We start from the raw sequence: 22,133 nt of genomic DNA on the forward strand, positions 1-22,133 counted from the left end.
TGTCTCTCCCAGGACTTGCCCTGTCTCACAGTTCTGTAACCGTCTGGAGGAGAGTGAGCTCACCAAGATGGCAGCCCGAGGCCCCTGAGGCTCCCGCCCTCCCCTGGCCTTTCTTATCACTACCACTGTGAGGCCTTGCTGTTTGCTGGGGGAGGTGAAAGGGAGGCTGGGACAGAGCCAGGGCAAGGCAGGACAGGGCAGGTGCCAGGATGAGGGAGATCTCTGGTGCAGGCCCAGCATACAGTGGTGGCCACCACCCCTCCCTCCAATGGGAGTGCTTGGCTCTGACTCCTGATTGCCTTGCAGGCTGCTTCTCCCAGGGCTCCTATCTCTTCTACTTGTTTTTAGGTGAGTACTGCCATTAGTGGTGGACACTGTTGTTTGACCAGAAGAAGTGACCGCTTTGTTCCTGAGAGCCACATTCGTTCACTTGCATGTTCAAATATTCATGGAAGATTTAGGACGTGTCAGGCACTGGGGAAACAGAGATGACTTATATACTAGTCTCCTTCTCTTCAAGTTCATTGTCTACTGGGGGAGCCATACTCATGGAGGAGTTATTACAAAACAAGGTGGTACATTGTACACAAAAACAGTGATGGACACAGACACCTCAAGTGATGGAGCCCTGAGGAGGGGTCCCTGTCATCTGGTGGTAGAGGGAAGGGCTGGTGTTCCAGGAAGACTTTATGAGGAAGTGACATTTGGACTTGTCCATCTTTAAGTGGGTGAAAGGCCATACATGATGTGGAAGATGTCAGAGATGAGCAGCAGCCATCTCCTCTTCCTCCTCTGAACAACAGTATCCTCCTAGTTTTATCTGGGCACAGAGCAATCCAATACACATATTGGGACTACATTTCCCAGCCACCCTTGCAGCTGGGGTGTTGCCATGTGACCAAGCTTTGGCTAAAGGGATGTAAGAAAAAATGATGTATGCAACTTCTGGGCTACATTTTTACGAGGAAGCTGCTCTCCCTCAGCTCTCCTTCCCCTGTCCCAGTGGCTGGCAAAAGGGGACAGTTGGAATGGCCACCTTAGTCTCAGAGATGGAAGCTACCTGTTGAGACTGGAAGAGCCAGCTCTCCAGCTGAGATCCTTGGATGAGCTCACAAAGCAAGATTAACTACCTGTCCTAGACAGAGCTTTGTCTGGGCTCTTAACTGAGAGAGCGGTGAATTTCTATCCTGTTTTGGCCACTGTATTTGGGAATCTTTATCACAGCAGCTTCACCTATACCCTGATTCATTCAATGTAGAACGTAATAAGCTCTGACCTGACTACCTGGCCTGCTGACACTGGTTTACCTAACCAGATGTCATAGGCCCAAGGTGATGACGTAATGTATTCAGCTGACCCAGTGGCCCCCTAACTCACAAGCCTGGGTATTGCCAGATGACCAGAAACATTTGGAGACTTTCCTTTCCTAATACGGAAGAGACGGTCTTTAAAAGATCTACCCTAGCTGCCCTTCCCAAACTTGTCACTCAGCCTTGATTCTGTGCTAGGTATTTTGTTCCCTGCTTGGCAGTAGAACTTTTCCTGTTACTGTTCAATATTTGGTCTCTAATAGTTTCCCTTATTAAAGTTATGCACAGAGACAACAGGAAGTCCTGTAGCCAGCATTACAAAGTCAATGCCGTTCAGAAAGTATTCCTGAGCATAAGGCAAAGGTCTAAATAGTTCTTCCTAAATTTTAGTTGCACTGACATCATCTGGGGGAGTTTATTTAAAATTCATATCCCCAGGAATTCCTCAAGGAATCCTAACTCCATAGGTCTGAAGTGGAATCAGGGAATCTACATTTGAACCTCAGCACAGTGGATCCTAATTTAGGTGTTTTGTGGCCTCAATATAAGAAACTCTGGTTGTCATAGTCTTCATAAAGACTATGATATTAAAAGCAAACTAGCCATCAGGAACAAGCACTGAATCTCTCTTAACTGAGTGCTTAGGTCCCTGGTCAAATTCCTAATGAGTCAATGGTAATTCTAAGGGTGCAAGTTAGGATAATGAAGGGTTTGTAAGGCCACATAGTCACTAGGCCATTATTAGAGATAGGGAACACAGACTAGAGGAGGGTGAATTCAGGTGTAGACAAGTTGGGCTTGAAGGGTTGTTAGCATATCCAGATGGAAATGTTGAAGTGATGGGAATGGAAACTTCACATTGTTATACACTCTGCACAAAGCTTTGATACCCAATAGCAAGGATGGCAGTGAGCGTGCATACATGTATGAGCCTCAGCAGATTGTTAAACCGGTCCACTTCCTGTCCAAGAACAGTGGTCAAGGAGTTAAGGCGTCCGTGAGGATCCTTGACAAAAAGGCTCTCGGAAGCGTTCTCCATCTCCAGAGTTTCTGAAACACACACGGCTGATTCGTCAGATCAATGATTGTTGATTTCTCTCCTTATCTCATTGCTATTGGAATGCACTTATCTTAACCTTTCTTAAAGCCAACTTCTCTTGTCCCTGGGGCCTAGGCTGAACGGGAGTCAGGCCGCTCGGACTTCAGTGGCAAGTGCTACCTGGTAGACAAGGGACATCCCTGAGACCAGAGGTACCAGGGGTCCCGAGTCGTCTCCTCTGCCTTGTGTGTATGCGGCATATGTAAGCCTCGCTCTTCCCTACACACCCGTGTTGCATCTAGGAGAGGAGGGGTTGGGGGCAGGACACCCCCGGAGAGAGGAGAGAGACAGCGTTTATCCCAGGTTACTGAGTGTTGTTCAAAGGGACTGACTGGATTGTGAAATGGGTCCATGTTTCAAGCTGGATCGAAAATTGTGCTCTTCTTTTTCCCTGCAATCCACCCAGTGGAGGCTCATATAAGCTCTAAAAAATGAAGGGACTGCATTTTCCTTACATAGACGAGTAAAGTGTGAGAAAACAAGTGGCTCTGAGATATGTACATCAATTTCCTCTTAACCACTCACATTTTGGCTGCCGTAGAAAAATCACACAGCAGTGTGGGTAAGGGCAAGCTCTTGGGTCCACAGGGCTGCGGTTACATGCCTACACTCTTCTCCTTTTGTCAGTCCCCTCGGGCTATTCGGAACCTCAGTTCTCTTGTTGAGCCAGTTGCACCCCTGCCCCTCAGTCTCAGCAGATGGCATGGCTTATCATTTCACAGTAAAAGTGCAAACTATGAAGCGTGGAGAGAAAAACCTCCTAGGTGTCAATGGAACTCTATGAAACAAGTATACTAACTTTCCATCCACATCCATCCATCCATCCAGCCAGCCAGCCAGCCAGCCATCCACCTTCATCCCTTTTTCCACCCAGTCCTCCATCTTATGTTTATTAAAAATGCTTCCTAAAATAACTCAGTTGCTTCAATATCAACACAATTCTACACTCAAGAAGAGAGTCTTTTGAGGGGCTGCTTTAGGAGGAACATAACTGACTTCTGAGGTCACACAGGTCCTTTCTTTTCCGGGGGCCTTAATAGTATTGGCAAGACTTAGTCTGTGTTACTGTGATGTAATCAGAAATATGTATTTTGGTCTGTGTCCCCAGCTTCTGTCCAGAGCTCCTAAAACTCTTATAATTTCCTCATTGATAAGAGTGATGGGAGCATCATTTCTATAATTGTTGGTTTCTGACCCCAACTCCTGAAATAGCTCCTGAGTGATGAAGGTGAAAGGAACATCTTTTGTTATTGATAACAAGCCCCTTTCAACCACACCTGAGTTTATGTTAATGAGATGACTCTTGGACCACCCCTAAAGACGAGGGGCTGGTTGTCAGGGGAAATAACCATGTGATTAGAGAGTTGGAACTTCTAGCTCTACTCTCTGACCTCCTGGGAGAGGGGAGGGGCTGGAGGTTAAGTTAATCACTAAAGGCCAGTGACTTAATCAATCATGTCTACGTAATGAAACTTCCATAAAGACCTAACTGAAGGGGTTTGGAGAGCTTCTGGGTTGGTGAATGCATCATGTGCCAGGAGGGACTAAACCTCCTGCCCTTGGGACTCTTCTGGACCTTGCCTTATGTACTTCTTTATCTTGCTGTTTATCCTTATCCTTTAGTATATCATATTTAGTAATCTGGTAAATGTAAATAACCACTTCCCTGAGTTCTGTGAGTTGTTCTAGAAAATTACTGAACCCCAGAAGGGGGTTGTGGGAATCCTCGATTTATGGCTGGTTGGTCAGAAGTACAGGTCACACCCTGGGGACTTGCTGGCTTCTGAAGTGGGGACAGTCTTGTGGGACTGAGCCCTTAAACCGTGGGGTCTGTGCCCACTCTGGATGAAGTCATAACTGAATTGTAGGACACCCAGCTGGTGTCCAGAGAGTAACTGCTTAATGTAGGGGGGAACCATACACTTGATCCCAGAGTATTGTGAATAGAGACAGAAACACAGTTTACTTTTACAGTCACTCGTTTTTTTTTTATGCCTCATCTTTTTTTCCCCTATAATGACATTTCCAACCATGAACAATATAGGAAGACATCTAAATCTACAGTCACTCTAAGAAAAGCGTGAAAGTGGATCTGTGATGATTCAGGAAGATTCCCTAACTCACCAGAAAACAAAGTGAAATAATCTAGCCACCTCTCCTGTTGGAGAAAAAAAAAAAAAAAAAGAAATGGATTCCAGAGCAGGGCTGTCCAATAGAATATTTTATGATGATGGAAATATTCTCCATTTGCATTGTTCAGTATGGCAGCGCTTAAAATGTGGCTAGTGCAACTGAGGAAATGAATTTTACATTTAATTTAAAGTTGAAGTAACCACATGTGGCTAACGGCTACTGTCTCGGACAGTACAAGTCTAGAGATGTTAGAAAACTCAGGAAAAAGTCTGGTTAAAGTTACATTGAGCTAGAAACCAACTTGTTCCTCATGCTTCTGGCAGTTAAGATGTCAAGGTGCTATAGGCTTCTCGTCTATAAGTGGAGAGCTCTACGTCAGAAGAGCTCTCTATGTAAAGAAAAAATCTGCATAATAAGCAGATTTGGACACCTGCCTGTCACTCAGCTTTCGGAGTTTATTCCTAAAAGTCCCATTGTACATGTATGCTAGGAATTACTTAGTACCTGGAACTCTGGTCCGGACAGAAGCAACGAGTTCTTGGACAATCTCATCATTGCTCTTTCCCTCTCCACCAGAAGATGACCTCGGCTGAACCTCAAGTATGGTGTTGATTAAAGTGTTGGTCTCTTTGTACTGTAATGGTGAGAAGAGACAGAACAGTGAAGAACCAAATTCTCAAAAAAGTAATTTTTCACACATAGTTTATTAGAGGAATAATGGCAGTGGCCAAAACCAAGGAAATTTTATTTTATTTATTTATTTATTTTTTGCGGTACGCAGGCCTCTCACTGTTGTGGCCTCTCCCATTGCGGAGCACAGGCTCCGGACGCACAGGCTCAGTGGCCATGGCTCACGGGCCCAGCCGCTCCGCGGCATGTGGGATCTTCCCGGACTGGGGCATGAACCCGTGTCCCCGGCATCGGCAGGCGGACTCTCAACCACTGTGCCACCAGGGAAGCCCAGAAATTTTGTTTTTTATATTGAAGATATAGTTGGTAAAATGTGCTCATTGGAAATGATAGTGTTTAGCTCTCAGTGTTATAGTTGAACATTTTTGGTTGAACAACAATGTGAATTTACTGAATGTCATTGAACTGTATACTTAAAATGGTTAAAATGGTTAAAATGATAAATTTCATGTTACATGTGTTTTACCACAGTAAAAAATGGTTAAACAATTTTTGGCTAATTATTTAAAAGGCAGTTATGAAAGTGAGGAAGAAATAATGAGAATTCAGTTTTAGAACATACTTTTATTTAAATAACATTTTCTCAAGGGAACCCTCCTACACTGTTGGTGGGAGTGTAAGTTGGTGCTGCCCCTGTGGAAAACAGTGTGGAGGTTCCTCAGAAAACTAAAAAGAGAATTACCATATGATCCAGCAAACCCACTCCTGGGCATATATCCAGACAAAACTATAATTCAAAAAGATACACGCACCCCTATGTTCATAGCAGCATTATTCACAAGAGCCAAGACATGAAAACAACCTAAATGTCTATTGACAAATGAATGGATAAAGAAGATGTGGTACATATATACAATGGAATACTACTCAGCCATAAAAAAGAATGAAATAATGCCATTTGCAGCAACATGGATGCAACTAGAGATTATCATACTAAGTGAAGTAAGTCAGAAAGAGAAAGACAAATACCACATGATATCACTTATATGTGGAATCTAAAATATGGCACAAATGAAACTATCTACAAAACACAGAGACTCACAGACATAGAGAGCAGAGGGGGTGGGGGTGGGGGAGGGAAGGACTGGGAGTTTGGGATTAGCAGATGTAAACTATTATATATAGGATGGATAAACATTGGATAAAAATGGATGGATAAACAAGGTCCTACTGTATAGCTCAGGGAACTAGATTCAATATCCTGTGATAAACCATAATGCAAAAGAATATAAAAGAAAGAATGTCTCTATGTGTATAACTGAGTCACTTTGCTGTACAGCACAGATGGGCACAACATTGTAGATTAGCTATACTTCAATAAAATAATAACGTTTTCCCAATTAGAAAAGTATTATGGGGAATTCCCTGGCGGTCCAGTGGTTAGGACTCCACGCTTTCACTGCCGAGGGCGTGGGTTCAATCCCTGGTTGGGGAACTAAGATCCTGCATGCCATGGGGTGCAGCCAAAGAAAAAAAAATAGAGTGGTAGAATTTAGAAAAGTATTATAGCTTATTATTGAAAATTTAGAAAACACAGAAAAGTATAAAGAAAAATTATTCATGATCTTGCTTTTCAGAGATATTTATAACTTTAGTTTACCTCCCCCACCCCCTGGACATTTACTGTATATATGTGCATATAGTTTTAAATATTGAACCCATACTATTTATGTAGTATTTATTCTTTTTCAATTTCATAAACATTTTCTCACATCACTGAAAAATCTTCATGAGTCCTGTTTTAAGTGACTGATCCTCGCTGGTTTGAATGCACTATAATTAATATAGTTGTTTATTTACTTTTTGGATATTTCTATTTTCCAGATTTTTTTTAGAACTCTGTGAATAGAATATCTATATATGAATTTCATCCATTATCATTTACATTCTTTACATGATATATTACCAAAGGCATATTTTTAAACTGTGTATTATTACATTGATTTCTAACAACACTGTATCGACTTACACTCCCAACAATCGTGTATCAGAGGACCTGTCTTTCTGTCTTTGTAAGAATTGCTACCATTGCTTAAAAAATCCTTTCCAATTTGATGGGCAAAATAGTTTTTCATTGGTTTGCACTTCTTTGAGGATTAGTAGAGTTAAACATTTAAAAACTAAGGTCATTGGCTATCTGTATTGTCTTTATAAATTATTTATATATTTTGTACATTTTGAGTTTTAGTGTTTATTACTATTGATTTATAGGAGATAATTCTATAATAAAGATAATTAACTATTTTCTATTTTTTTCTTGTTGTAAAATACACATAATATAAAATTTGCTATCTGCACTATTTTTAACTGTACAGTTCAGTGGTATTAAATACACTAATAATGTTGTCACCACCATTCATCTCCATAACTCTTTTCATCTTGGAAACCTGAAACTCTGTACCCATTAAACAATAACTCGTCATTTCGTTTCTCGCCAGCCTCTAGCAACCACCATCCTACTTTCTGTCTCCAAAATTTTGTCTACTCTAAATACCTCATATAAATGTAATTATGCAGTATTTTTCTTTATTTCACTCAGTGTCATGTCCTTAAGGTTCATCCATGCTGTAGAATTTCCTTCCTTTTGAAGGCTAATAATGTTCCATTGCATGTATACACCATTTTTTTCCTATCCATTCATCCACTGATGGACACTTGTGTTGCTTCCATGTTTTAGCTATTGTGAATAATGCTGCTATGAGCATGGGTGCACAAATATCTTTTTTTGTCCCTGATTTCAATTCTTTTGTGTATATACCCAGAAGTGGAATTGCTGGATTATATGGTAAATCTAATTTTTTTTTTTAAGGAACTGCCATACTGTTTTCCACAGAGGCTGTACCATTTTACATTTCTCTTTGGAGGAATGTCTATTCAAGTCCTTTGACCATTTTTGAATTGGGTTGTTTGTTTTTTTGTTGTTGGGTTTTAGGAGTTCCCTATATACTCTGAATATTAATCCCTTATCAGATATATAATTTATGAATATTTTCTCCCATTCTGTGGGTTGCCTTTCTCTCTGTTGAATTAAAATGAAAAAATTAAAATAAAATAAACTTTCATGAAGTCCCATTTGTCTGTTTTTTTCTTTTGTTATTTCTGCCTTTGGTGTCATATACAAGAAATCATTGCTAAATCCAATGTCATGAAGCTTTTTGTCTTATGTTTTCTTCTAAGAATTTTATATCTTTAGTTCTTTTTTTAAAAATGTCTTTATTGGAGTATAATTGCTTTACAATGTTGTCTTATTTTCTGCTGTATAACAAAGTGAATCAGCTATATGTATATATATATCTCCATATATCCCCATATCTCCTCCCTCTTGCGTCTCCCTCCCATCCTCCCTATTCCACCCCTCTAGGTGGTCACAAAGCACCGAGCAGATCTCCCTGTGCAATGTGGCTGCTTCCCACTAGCTATCTATTTTACATTTGGTAGTGTATATATGTCCATGCCACTCTCTCACTTCGTCCCAGCTTACCCTTCCCCCTCCCCGTGTCCTCAAGTCCATTCTCTACATCTGCATCTTTATTCCTGTCCTGCCCCTAGGTTCATCAGAACCTTTTTTTTTTTTTAGATTCCATATATATGTGTTAACATACGGTATTTGTTTTTCTCTTTCTGACTTACTTTACTCTGTATGACAGTCTCTAGGTCCATCCACTTCACTACAAATAACTCAATTTCATTTCTTTTTATGGCTGAGTAATATTCCATTGTATACATATGCCACATCTTTTTTATCCATTCATCTGTCGATGGACACTTAGGTTGCTTCCATGTCCTGGCTGTTGTAAACAGAGCTGCAATGTACATTGTGGTACATGACTCTTTTTGAATTATGGTTTTCTCAGGGTATATGCCCAGTAGTGGGATGCTGGGTCGTACGGTAGTTCTATTTTTGGTTTGTTAAGGAGCATCCATACTGTTCACCATAGTGGCTGTATCAATTTACATTCCCACCAATAGTGCAAGAGGGTTTCCTTTTCTCCACACCCCCTCCAGCATTTATTGGTTGTAGATTTTTTTTTTTCTTTTTTTTTTGCTGTACGCGGGCCTCTCACTGTTGTGGCCTCTCCCGCTGTGGAGCACAGGCTCCAGACGCGCAGGCTCAGTAGTTGTAGCTCACGGGCCCAGCCGCTCCACAGCATGTGGGATCTTCCTGGACCGGGGCACGAACCCGTGTCCCCTGCATCGGCAGGTGGACTCTCACCCACTGCTCTACCAGGGAAGCCCTGTTTGTAGATTTTTTGATGATGGCCATTCTGACCGGTGTAAGGTGATACCTCACTGTAGTTTTGATTTGCATTTCTCTAATGATTAGTGATGCTGAGCATTCTTTCATGTGTTTGTTGGCCATCTGTATATCTTCTTTGGAGAAATGTCTATTTAGGTCTTCTGCGCATTTTTGGATTGGGTTGTTTGTTTTTTTGATATTGAGCTGCATGAGCTGCTTGTATATTTTGGAGACTAATCCTTTGTCAGTTGCTTCATTTGCACATATTTTATCCCATTCTGAGGGTTGTCTTTTCGTCTTGTTTATGGTTTCCTTTGCTGTGCAAAAGCTTTTAAGTTTCATTAGATCCCATTTGTTTATTTTTGTTTTTATTTCCATTTCTCTAGGAGGTGGGTCAAAAAGGATCCTGCTGTGATGTATGTCATAGAGTGTTCTGCCTATGTTTTCCTCTAAGAGTTTTATAGTGTCTGGCCTTACATTTAGGTCTTTAAGTCATTTTGAGTTTATTTTTGTGTATGGTGTTAGGTAAGGGTCCAACTTCATTCTTTTGCATGTGGATGTCCAGTTTTCCAAGTACTGTTTGTGGAAAAGACTGTCCTTTCCCCATTGAATGGTCTTGACACCCTTGTCAAAAATCATTTGACCATATATGTGAGGGTTTATTTCTGGGCTTTCTATTCTACTTCATCAGGCTATATGTCTGTCTTTATGCAGTACCAGTGTTTTGATTACATTAGTTTTATTGATTTCAAATTTTATCCCATCGTAGTTGGAGAAGATAATTTGTATGATATTTATCTTTTTAAAACTATTGATACTTAATTTGTGGTCTAACATATGGTCTATTCTGGAAAGTGTCCCATGTGTGGACAGTTAACTTTTTCTGATTTTTTTTTTGTTGTTTCAAAGATGTTTTGCTTTGTCATTTAATTTTCTTATGACCTTTTGGATATACTCACATGTTCTGGCTCTTTCTAATGTGATTTATTTTTCAATTGCTTTTTATGCTTAGAAATTCCTTTTCCAAGGTCAATTAAATATTCTCAATTGTTCTAGCTTTTTTTTTAAATTCAGAAACACGGTATCTTCTTATGTATATTTGTGGGAACCTCTTAGAGGTTTTCTTTATACCAGTCACAACACTCGTTATCCACTTACCTGAGAAAAGAGTTCAGAACCTGGGATTACAGATCTTGGTTGTAAAAGTTATATTTTACATAATAGATCTTCTTTCAAACATGACTTTTGACGTATTCATTAGGTCCTAAACACATATGTGACATTATCTACTTAATGTTATGGTTAAATAGTTTGGTTTCCTTGCTCAGTGCCAGTTGTTTAATATTATGACTTTTCCATTTTAGTTCTTGACTTCTTGGTTAGACAAAAGTCTTGAAACATTTAGCACAGCCAGGCTCAATTTTCTTTACTAGTCTCTAGTACGCATCTATGTAAGTATAGTTTGCTGGTCTGAAGAAGGAATCATTTGTATCTTTTGCATTAAGTCTCTGTTGATGGCAAGAGGCAGAATTGTCTCACTTAAGCCAGCTAAAGCAAAGAGAAGGGGTCTCTTGGCACATATAGCTGGGAAGAAGAGGACACAAGTCATGTGGGTTTCAGGCATGGATGGATCTAGCACTCTCTCTCTTGTGCATATTTGGTTGTTTCTCTCATTCTTTCCTATGGCAGATGACCTTCGTCCATTTGGTAGGAAGAAGGGGTGGGGGGGGGGTCAGGGATGAGGGCACAGAATGCTGCAGATATGCAGCATCGTAGCCAGTGATTCCAGAGGAAAGGCATTTTCCTCCCTCCTCCATCCTAGGATCTATATATCCTATAAAGGAATCTCATGCACCTAGTGTGGGCCATGTCCCTGCTCCTTGGACCAATTCCAGGGGCTGGGTGGTGTTGTGCTGCCTTTGGCCCGGCCTGAGTTACATGCCCACCTCTGTGAAGGTAGAGAGTGGTTGGAAGTTTTATCAGAATCTAATGGAATGAGGAAGGGGAAATTTTCCCAAAAGAAAGAGGTAGGGGATGTACTGTACCAGAAAAATGAAGGAAGGGAGGTTGGGAAGAAAAACATAACTTGGGGCTCACTACATGCCTACTGTCTCATTCTCAGTCATTCTGAACCAATGAAAACACAAAAAACTACATTCCCAGGTATATACTGCCAAGAGTGTTACCCCACCCAAAAGTCCTGTGCTTCTCACGGGATGCAGTGAGCCTACTATTTCCACATTCCTCTCTCCCTTCTCTCACCTCCGCGCCCACCCACTCCAGAACAAGCTGTCAGATGATTGAATATTAACACTAGGTTTGGCCACCTGTTTTTCCTCCTGAAAGTAGAATCAGGAAAAATAAGATATTCTAACTCTTCACTGAATGGCAAAGCAATTTTTAGGGCAGAGAACATGACATAGGTCATGTCATGTTCTCTGAGAACATGATCATTGAGAATTTCCACTGTTGTTTTGCATGGATTCTTTGATATCTACGCAGACCTTACCCTCTAATTTGTCTCTAACTTGTAGGGGCCAAATTTAAGTTGAAAAGAAAGGGGATTCCCTTCAGCTTCATGAGGCCAACCTAGTCTCCAACCTTTAGAGTATTCCAGGGCTCCAGGGACATACCTCTTTTCGTGGCTTTGGTTCACCAAAGATGCCAGACTATGACAGATAATAAAACTGGAAGGGTATGTAATGGCCTGGTCATGGGGGAGCCTTGATTGCCATGCTGAGGAGCTCGGACTACCCTTAGGTAATGGTGTGGCATCAGAGGGTCTTGGGGGAGTAAAATTGTCCAGTTTGCTCTTTGGACATACTGCTGTGGTCTGGTACTGTCACCTTGATGAACTGTACTTTTATTTTTTAATTTAATTTAATTTTTAAATTCTTTTTAAAAATTGAGATATAGTTGATGTACAATATTACATAAGTTATAGGTGTAAAACAGAGTGATTCACAATTTTTAAAGTTATACTCCATTTACAGTTATTATAAAACGTTGGCTATATTCCCTGTTGTACAATATATCCTTGTAGCTTACTTATTTTATATGTAGTAGCTTATACCTCTTAATTCCCTACCCCTGTTTTGCCCCTCCCCCCTTCCCTCTCTCCACTGGTAACCACTAGTTGATTCTCTATATCTGTGAGTCTGTTCCTGTTATATTTTTTGTTATATTCACCAGTTTGTTGTATTTTCTATTTTTATTTTTTTTTATTATTTTGGCCATGCCATGTGGCTTGTGGGATCTTAGTTCCCTGACCAGGGATTGAACCCAGGCCCTTGGCAGTGAAAGTACAGAGTCCTAACCACTGGACTGCTGGGGAATTCCTGTTGTATTTTTTAGATTCCACATATAAGTGATGTCATACAGTATTTGTCTTTCTCTGTCTGACTTATTTCACTTAGCATAATGCTCTCCAAGTCCATCCATGTTGTTGCAATGGCAAAATTGATAAACTGTGCTTTTAAAGAACAGTGTTTTGATTTCTCTGCCTTGGACATTTGCTATTGTACTTTTATAACCTACTCATCTGGGGGGGGGGTCCATAAATCTTTGTGAAATATGTTACAAATATGCCCAGCATGGAGGGAGAAGTGCAAAAGAAAAAGGGCTGTCTGGATTATCATCCAAATCCCCATGTTGCAGGAGACTAGCAGGTAGATTATGGACTAAGCAGAGGCTGGAAGCTGAGGGGGTGGCTGGTGACAAGAAGATGAATGACGATTTTAGGATTCTGTGAAGGATCCAGAGGGAGCAGGCTAAATTGGAACCAGATGTTGAAGTCGAGGTGAAACATTTATTTTATTTGTTTATTTAAGAAGATTATAACTTACAGAGCCAGTGAGGTGATTATTGATGTTTCAGGTTTATATACACAATATGAATATGTCTTTTAAGTAGAAAGGCCACATACCTGGAAAACTAGGTTGGCATTTTCATGCATTCCAAATATTTCTGGGTCATCTATCAAAGGCAGGTTTTCAATGTAGTCTTTAAACTCTTGTAGGTTGTCAGCCAAGGGTGCAAAATAGATACCTGTTATTGAAAACACAGAAGGCAATATGTCTCAAATAGACGAGCTTTGAGTACTGCCAGGTTTGGTGCTTCTCTGTCTGTTCAGATGGTGGCTATAATCAACTGCCTCACAGAGAAACAGGAATGGTTTTTCCTCGCCTTCATCCCTGTGTCTAATTTCTTTACCTTTTCTTGAGGCCTTTACATCTAATCAGTGTCCTAAACTTTCAGGGTGTTAACCTGCAGAACATTTCAAGGTTCTGAGTACCCAGGGATGTGCTACTGAGAGGTGTGTTCCGAATTTACGGAACTTTGAAAACACACAGAATACCATCCACTTTAGAGCAGAAATAATTCAAAACGGTTATCGTACAATAGATATCTTTGTACTCTTAGAACCAAAGCCGTTTTGAAGGTGGTCAAGCATGAGGATGGGAGGGTGTGGGGTCTGGGTTGTGAGGACTGGACACAGACAGCTCCTGGATGGAAAACTGAGAGATGCTGTCAACGACTTCTTGGAAAAAGTTGTTTTCCATGATATTGAAAAGTCACCCACCTGATTCAGAATATTTATAATCCTCTTGTAATGTTTCAGGAGAAAAAAATCTTTTCAAAACAGTACGAAGGCATCTTTGATCCCAGGTATCTGTAACTCTACCACCATATGTAATTTCACCTGAAAAGAAGTTTGCATTTAAAAACATTGTTTGCTTTTAATTGATATGCATACCCACATTCTAATAGGTTTATTTATTCACACATTTATTTGGTACTGAAAGTGGAAATAGCACATTGAGTTTCTTCTATTACCCCACCCCCAAAGATAATAAAAGTCAACTTTTAAAAAGCAGAAAAAAACCTAGTATATGTTCTCTCCTAATTATTTTGCTTTTCCCAAATAACTGATACTAAAGCCAGTGAGATCTGTTTACATATTTCTTTCTTCTTCCTGTGTTTTTTCTTCAAAAATATTGATTTGGGGTCTTATCCCATCATGGACTGTAGTACTCTAAAACAGACATACTTTCCATGAACCACTGCTTCTTTTGGGGGCCGATGAGCTAAATGAAACCAAAACATTTACAGCAAGCCATTCAAACTCTATACATACCTTATAAATCATTGATATTAAGTCAAGGAAGAAAGATAGATCCATAGTGAAGGAGACAAGTTGCCTCACAGAAATTATGTTATGGGGAACTACAATTTATTGGTATCCCATCTCTTTCCACAGAGAAATTATGCTCCATCATCATCCCCAAGTTACAAGTAGGAAAGTTATCTATTCTGCATTGGAATGATTGTACTGCTGGAGGATATAATTCCCTGGAAAAATTCCAGACCCATTGCTACAATTCATTATTCACCTCTGTAGTTTTCTGAAAAGGATTTTACTTATGATAACTGATATTGCCAACTTCTGAATCCTTTAAATGTTCATCCATTCTCATCTGCATCTCTTTCATTATGTCAAGAAGATTTTTTTCAAAATTCTTTTTCAAGCTGAGATGGTTGGTTGAGAGTAAGTTATTTGTGTTTGGAATCTCAGTAATTTATTTCTTCCAGGATAGTAGCGTCCTGGCTTGCACCTATCTTCCCTCTCCTGTTGAGGCACTTCTGGTCAGTCTTACTGGCTCAGCCACTTAGAGTGAGGACATTGGGGAGTAAGTGCCAGAGCTGATGATCGAGTAACTGACTCCCTGTATTAGCAATTCTAAGAGGGAAGAAAGAGATGCTGCTGTGCTTTCCTGAGAATACTCTTCAGTCACTCTCTGGGAAATCTTGCAACACAAAGTTGGGTTAAATCTTTGTGGTGGGTCCATCTAGCTTCAGACCAACTTGGATCCTGAGGGCTAGATGGGAATATAAAGGTCAAGTTTCTTCAATTGCATCATGGTGTCTGGGAGAGGAGGGTGGCCGGAAAAATGCAGACTCCAATAATTAGTCACTGGTGAGAGGAAAATGTTGCCCTGAAGTGCATTATTCTAAAAAAAATTTCGGGGACTTCCCTGGCGGTCCAGTGGTTAAGACTTCATGCTTCTACTGTAGAGGGCCCGGGTTTGATCCCTGGTTGGGAAACTAAGATCCCACATGCCGTGCGGCACGGCCAAACAAATTTTTTTAAACAAAAATATTTATAGTTTGAGAAGTAGCACAGAAATATTCACCTTAAAAATCATCAGACTTTGTGATTCTGCATCCAGATTTAGTGTCATGTTTTTCTTGGATCAAAGTGAGTAAACCAGGAACTCGAATAATTTGATTCAGGGTAGATGACTCACTTTTAGGCTTACTTTTAGGACGGGGTCTTCTGGGTTTAGAAGACAGATGTTGGGAGGGGGCGTCTACCATTCACGTCCACCACCTGTCCTGGCCCAGGCATCACAGTTCCTGAGGGTCTCGTTGCAAATCCTGATGTGGTGTCTTCCCCTTCTCTTCCATTCTTGTCCCTGTGGGCTGGCTCAGGGATGGTCCGACACAAACTGGATAGGCCTTAGGTTTGGCTCTGTCTTTGCCCACTTTGAGCTCAGAGCTGTCTCTCGGACTTAGGCGTCCCTGTAGCTTACTCTATAAAATTTTAAGGACCGTCCGCCACCCCCTCCAACCCCAAATACCTTCCCATATTTAAAGCCTCCTTAATCTTTCTCTGTTTATTCTCTCCTGTCTAGTCTCCCCCTTGGTGTTGCTGTATCCCCTTGTTCAATTCTTCACCTTGCTTTTGTTATAGCTTTATAAGTGGTTGCACCTGTTCCCAGCCTAAAAGACTATAATTGCCAACCGTTGCTTATAAGGTACAGCCCAAATTTATTAACAACACACACAGGCTTTCAAGATGTGCCCGCAGATCACCTTTTTTTTTTAGTTTTGTTGAAGATAAAGCTTTCCTCTATATACATCTCCTCTTTATACTCTGCTCTGGCGCTCATGAACTACTCACAGTGTCTACAGGCATGCCACATCCCGACACTGCTGGGCTTTACCATCACTGTTCTCTCTGCCAGTGTGCTCTCCTGCCTCTTCTCTCCTGCTGAGCCCACCCCACCATCCAGTGCCCCACTCAACCATTGCCCCCTTGGCGGAGATTTCCCAGATTCCTCCAGGTAGCATTATTTGCTCCTTCTGAATTCCCACAGCATTGTCCACACACTTCTATTTGGGTAGTTGTCATACCATATTCTAATTTATTTATTATCTCCATCCCATGAGTTTTTGGTAGGCAGGGACTACATCATCTTTGTATTTCCAGCATTTAGCACAGTGGTACTAACCTGGATTTTCTGGATTAATCCATAAATGACTGCCTAAAATCCCACCACAAGCAAATATCATTGCCTGGATAAAGCATTGCCTTTTTTTCTCCTATTGCTTTTTTTTCCTATTGCGCCTTTGTTAAAAATAAATTGACCAGGGACTTCCCTGGTGGTGCAGTGGTTAAGAATCCGCCTGCCAATGCAGGGGACACAGTTTAGGGCCCTGGCCCGGGAAAATCCCACACACCTTGGAGCAACTAAGCCCGTGCGCCACAACTACTGAGCCTGTGCTCTAGAGCCCGCGAGCCACAACTACTGAGCCCATGTGCCACAACTACTGAAGCCTGCGTGCCTAGAGCCCATGCTCCGCAACAAGAGAAGCCATCACAGTGAGAAACCCGTGCACCGCGACAATGTGTAGGCCATGCTTGCTGCAACTAGAGAAAGCATGCGTGCAGCAAAAGAGACCCAACACAGACAAAAATAAATACATAAATAAATTATTAAAAAAATAAATTAACCATAAATATAAGGGTTTATTTCTGGATTCTCAATTCTGTTCCATTGATTATATGTCTATCCTTATGCCAGTACCATATTGTTTTTTTTTAAAAATTGAATTTAGTTGATTTACAATATTGTGTTAGTTTCAGGTGTACAGCAGTGATTCGCTAACACATATATGTTTATATATCTATATGTCTTTTTCTGATTCTTTTCCTTTATAGTTTATTACAAGATATTGAATATAGTTCCCTGTACTATACAGTAAGTCCTTGTTGTCTCACACTGTTTTGATTATTGTAGCTTTGTATAACTTTTGAAATCAGGAAATGTAACTCTTCTGACTTCATTCTTTTTTTTCAGGATTGTTTTTGCTTTTTGGAGCCCTTTGCATTTCCATCCAAATGTAATCAGCTTGCCAATTTCAGCAACAGTGTCAGCTGAGATTTTGATAGGGATTGTGTTAAATCTATAGATCGGTGTGGGGATTATCGCCACTTTCACAATATTGTGTCTCTCAATCCACGAGCATGTCATGTCTCTTCATTTATTTAGATTAATTTTCTTTGGCAGTGATTTGCAGGTTTCAGTGCACAAATCTGCACTTCTTTTGGTAAATTTATCCTTAAGTAGTTTATTCTTTTTGATGTTATCATAAATAGAATTAAAAGTATTTTCTAATTGTTCATTGCCAGTATATAGAAATGCAGTTGATTTTTGTGTATTGACTTTATATCCTACAACCTTGCCAAACTCATTTGTTACTTCCAGTTTGTGTGTGTGTGTGTGTGTGTGTGTGTGTGTGTGTGTGTGTGCGCGTGTGTGTGAATTCCTTAGGATTTTCTGCATGCAAGATCTTGTCATCTGCAAATAAAGATAGGTTTACTTCTTCCATGCTAATCTGGATGTCTTTGACTTCTTTTCTTTGTCTAATTTCCCTGGCTGGAACCTTCAGCACAACACTGAATAGTAGTGATGAGAGCAGATACATCTTTGTCTCATTCCTCTCTATCCTTTTCAAAACACAGTTACGGGCTTCCCTGGTGGCGCAGTGGTTGAGAGTCCGCCTGCCAATGCAGGGGACATGGGTTCTTGTCCCGGTCCGGGAAGATTCCACATGCTGTGGAGCGGCTAGGCCCGTAAGCCATGGCCGCTGAGCCTGAGCTCTGCAACGGGAGAGGCCACAACAGTGAGAGGCTCGCGTACCGCAAAAAAAACAAAACAAAAAAAACAAAACACAGTTACTTCCACAGCAGTAGAAGTTTAGGTAACCAGAAAGGTCAAGTGTTCTAGGAGAGAAGGAAGGGAGAGAAAAGCTAGGAAGCAGAAAATTCAGGGTACATAGAGGGTGCCAGAGAAGAATTCTGCCTAACTCACTGTTATGTTAAGCAATGTTGGCCACACAGGAGTGGCTGAGAGCAGGAGTACAAGGTAGCTTCCCAGGTTCCATGCCTACTTCTCTTGGTCCACCCTGGGGATGGGTCTTCATCCATTTCCATACTGTTTCACTGCCCTTCACTCAAACATGCTCCAAGGTGTCACGTGCTGTTCAAGGCTCTAGATCAGCTGATACCTCTCTGCTGTCCCCCATTTCCCTTGCTCACCAATGAAAACCATCCATTCCCATTCTGCTCTCTCCCTCCCTCACCTCCCAGTGGGAATCTGTTCTTCATTATATGGGTCTACATGGTCTAAATTGTATCTGATTTTGGCAGTAAGATCTCATGTGGCCACAATTCATATTTGTTAAAAATTGTAATTCCTGAAATAGTTTTTCCTTTTTCATAAGTACATCTAACTCAACAGGTCTCGACTAGTCAATCATGTTTTGATTCTTTGAATTTAAGAGCACAGACTCTGGAGGCTGGACTGCCTGCCTTTAAATCTTGGCTTCACCCTTGTTCTTCAGGTTCCTCGTGTGTAAAATAGGGATATAATAGTTTTCACCTTATAGGGTTGTTGTGAGGATTAAATCTGCTAATTCATGGGACATGCTTAAAACATGCTTAGCATGTAGCAAGAGCTATCTAAGTTTTTGCTATTATTATTTGGGAAAACATTCCCATTTCCTATGTGTAAATATTCTTATGATATTCTTAACATGGTCTTATCTTCTCAAAGGCAGTATCAGAAGTCATCACCCCCATCACCAAAGGCTTGGGAGGACATCATTTTGGTATAAGCCAGGTGGGCGTAAACCAACAACTGTGTGGTGCACAGCTGGACATCAGATGTGGGCATACTGACCAGTGATGTAAATCAATGCATCCCAGGGAATCTTTCCTTTTTGACAGTAAAGGTTGAGGTTCAGTAAAGCACATTCCCTGTCACTGTCATTAAATTCATAGCAGATATTCCAACCAAGAGGGCCGAACTTTTTTCTCTCCTAGAATAGAAAATGAAAATGGTCTTAAAGTTTGATAAAATTAATGGTGTAAAATACTGAAAACTCAAAGGTTTCTGTTGAAGTTGAGCATCCTCATTGTGCAAAATCGGTTAAAATCATGACATTCAACTTGAGCCAGGCTTTCAGTTTGGCTGTCACCAAACAGGGCAGGCACCTCTTCCTCCAACACTGGCTTTTTGCTAATTTCCCAAAAGAAAATTTGATATTACGAGAAATGTGAAAATGTGATAGACTTGTCAAAAGAACATTTGTTCTTCATGGTAAAGTAAAATATTTCTCCATCAAAATAGGGAAAACTATCCCACCTAGAGTCTTTTGGCATAAAAATATTGACACTAGTCACCCATCTGGTGGAGAGAGCTGTCCCCAACTCTTCTAAGAAGTCTGTCTATCACCCAGGCTTTTCAGTCATGCTTGATGTGCTGCTTACATGCTGACTTCTCTATAGTGGCCTTTTTTTTTTTTTAAACTGATACCCAGAATCTCAATTCTTGTTTCCAAACTCCCCGTAGTGAAATCTTTCCCTTTCTTTGTTATCTCCCATCTCACCTAATTTCTTAATTCTAAACTATTGATTGTATCAGAGGATTGGTCCCACGTTCCCTCCTCTTTTCTTAAATTTATTTAAAAATTTTAAAAATCATTATTATTTTTAAAATTTATTTATTTTTGGCTGCATTGGGTCTTCATTGCTGCATGTGGGCTTTCTCTAGTTGCCGTGAGTGGTGGCTACTCTTCGTTGCAGTGCGTGGGCTTCTCATTTTGGTGGCTTCTCTTGTGCAGCAAGGGCTCTAGGTGCGCGGGCTTCAGTAGTTGTGGCACATGGGCTCAGTAGTTGTGGCTCATGGGCTCGAGAGCGTAGGCTCAGTAGTTGTGGAGCATGGGCTTCGTTGCTCCACAGCCTGTGGGATCTTCCTGGACCAGGGCTTGAAACCGTGTCCCCTGCATTGGCAGACGGATTCTTAATCACTGTGCCACCAGGGAGGTCCCTTTAAATTTAATTTTTATACAATTTTTAAAGGTTACACTCCATTTACAATTGTTACAAAATATTGGCTATATTCCCTGTGTTGTACAATACATCCTTGAGCCTGTCTTACACCCAATAATTTGTACCTCCCCCTCTGCCACCCCAGATAGCCTCCCCACCCCATAACCACTACTTTGTTCTCTGTATCTGTGAGTCTGCTTCTTTTCTATTATATTCACTAGTTTGTTGTATTTTTTTATTTTTAATTTATTTTTTATAATTAAATCTTTATTTATTTATTTATTTGGTTGCACTGGGTCTTAGTTGCAGCAGGCAGGCTCCTTAGTTGCAGCATGTGGGCTCCTTAGTTGTGGCATGCGAACTCTTACTTGCGGCATGCATGTGGGATCTAGTTCCCTGACCAGGGATCGAACCCCGGCTCCCTGCATTGGGAGTGCGGAACCTTAACACTGAGCCACCAGGGAAGTCTCTGTTGCATTTTTTTTTTTTGCGGTATGCAGGCATCTCACTCTTGTGGCCTCTCCCGTTGCGGAGCACAGGCTCTGGATGCGCAGGGCCAGCGACCATGGCTCACGGGCCCAGCCGCTCCGTGACATGCGGGATCTTCCCTGACCGGGGCACGAACCCGTGTCCCCTGCATCGGCAGGCGGGCTCTCAACCACTGTGCCACCAGGGAAGCCCTCTGTTGTATTTTTTTAAATAACTTTTTTTTATAACTTTTAAAAACAGATTTATTATTTATTTATTTATTTATTTATTTTTGGCTGTGTCAGGCCTTAGTTGCAGCACACGGGCTTCTCTCTAGTTGTGGCGCTCAGGCTCCAGGGCCTGTGGGCTCTGTAGTTGCGGTGAGTGGGGTCCAGAGAGCATGGGCTCTGTAGTTTGTGGCACGCAAGCTCTCTAGCTGAGGTGTGTGAGCTCAGTAGTTGTGGCGTGCAGGCTTAGTTGCCCCCGTGGCATGTGGGATCTTAGTTCCCCAACCAGGGATCGAACTGGTGTCCCCTGCATTGCAAGGCAGATTCTTTACCACTGGACCACCAGGGAAGTCCCTGTTGTATTTTTTAGATTCCACATGTAAAGTGATATCGTATAGTGTTTGTCCTTCCTTTCTCTGCCTGACATTTCACTTAGCGTAATACCCTCCAAGTCCATCCATGTTGCTGCAAATGGCAAAATTTCATTCATTTTTATGGCTGATTAGTATTCCATTGTATATATATACCAAATCTTTTTTATCCATTCATCTGTTGAGGGACACTTAGGTTGGTCTATATCTTGGCAACTGTACCATGTTTCCTCCTCTCCATCTCAAAATTTCCCTAAATCTTAAACCATCCCTCATCTCAGCTGCTTTTGTTAATAGAACAAAGGCCTCCCGCTGGGAGCCCCAATCCCAGCCTCTCTGATCTCCTCTAGGACCTTGTTTACTTATTTATCCCACATTTTGCATCTTTAATCTTTGTTTCTTCTCTACTGATTCTTCAT

At 41.1% G+C, this 22,133-nt stretch overlaps 1 protein-coding gene across 1 annotated transcript in view; it reads right to left on the reverse strand.

Annotated features, from left to right (window-relative positions):
• The window catches only part of DNAH6 (dynein axonemal heavy chain 6), a 288,563-nt gene that overhangs the window by 10,635 nt on the left and 255,795 nt on the right, over positions 1-22,133 (reverse strand). Inside the window, exons 67-71 of the mRNA XM_079940119.1 lie at positions 19,498-19,636; positions 14,052-14,171; positions 13,395-13,516; positions 5,047-5,176; positions 2,233-2,360 (exon numbers count right to left, since the gene is read on the reverse strand). Of these exons, the coding sequence (XP_079796245.1) occupies positions 2,233-2,360; positions 5,047-5,176; positions 13,395-13,516; positions 14,052-14,171; positions 19,498-19,636 (639 nt within the window). The remainder of the gene's footprint in view (positions 1-2,232; positions 2,361-5,046; positions 5,177-13,394; positions 13,517-14,051; positions 14,172-19,497; positions 19,637-22,133) is intronic.

This window comes from Stenella coeruleoalba (assembly GCF_951394435.1).
Source record: "Stenella coeruleoalba genome assembly, chromosome: 13".
Lineage (NCBI taxonomy): Eukaryota > Metazoa > Chordata > Mammalia > Artiodactyla > Delphinidae > Stenella > Stenella coeruleoalba.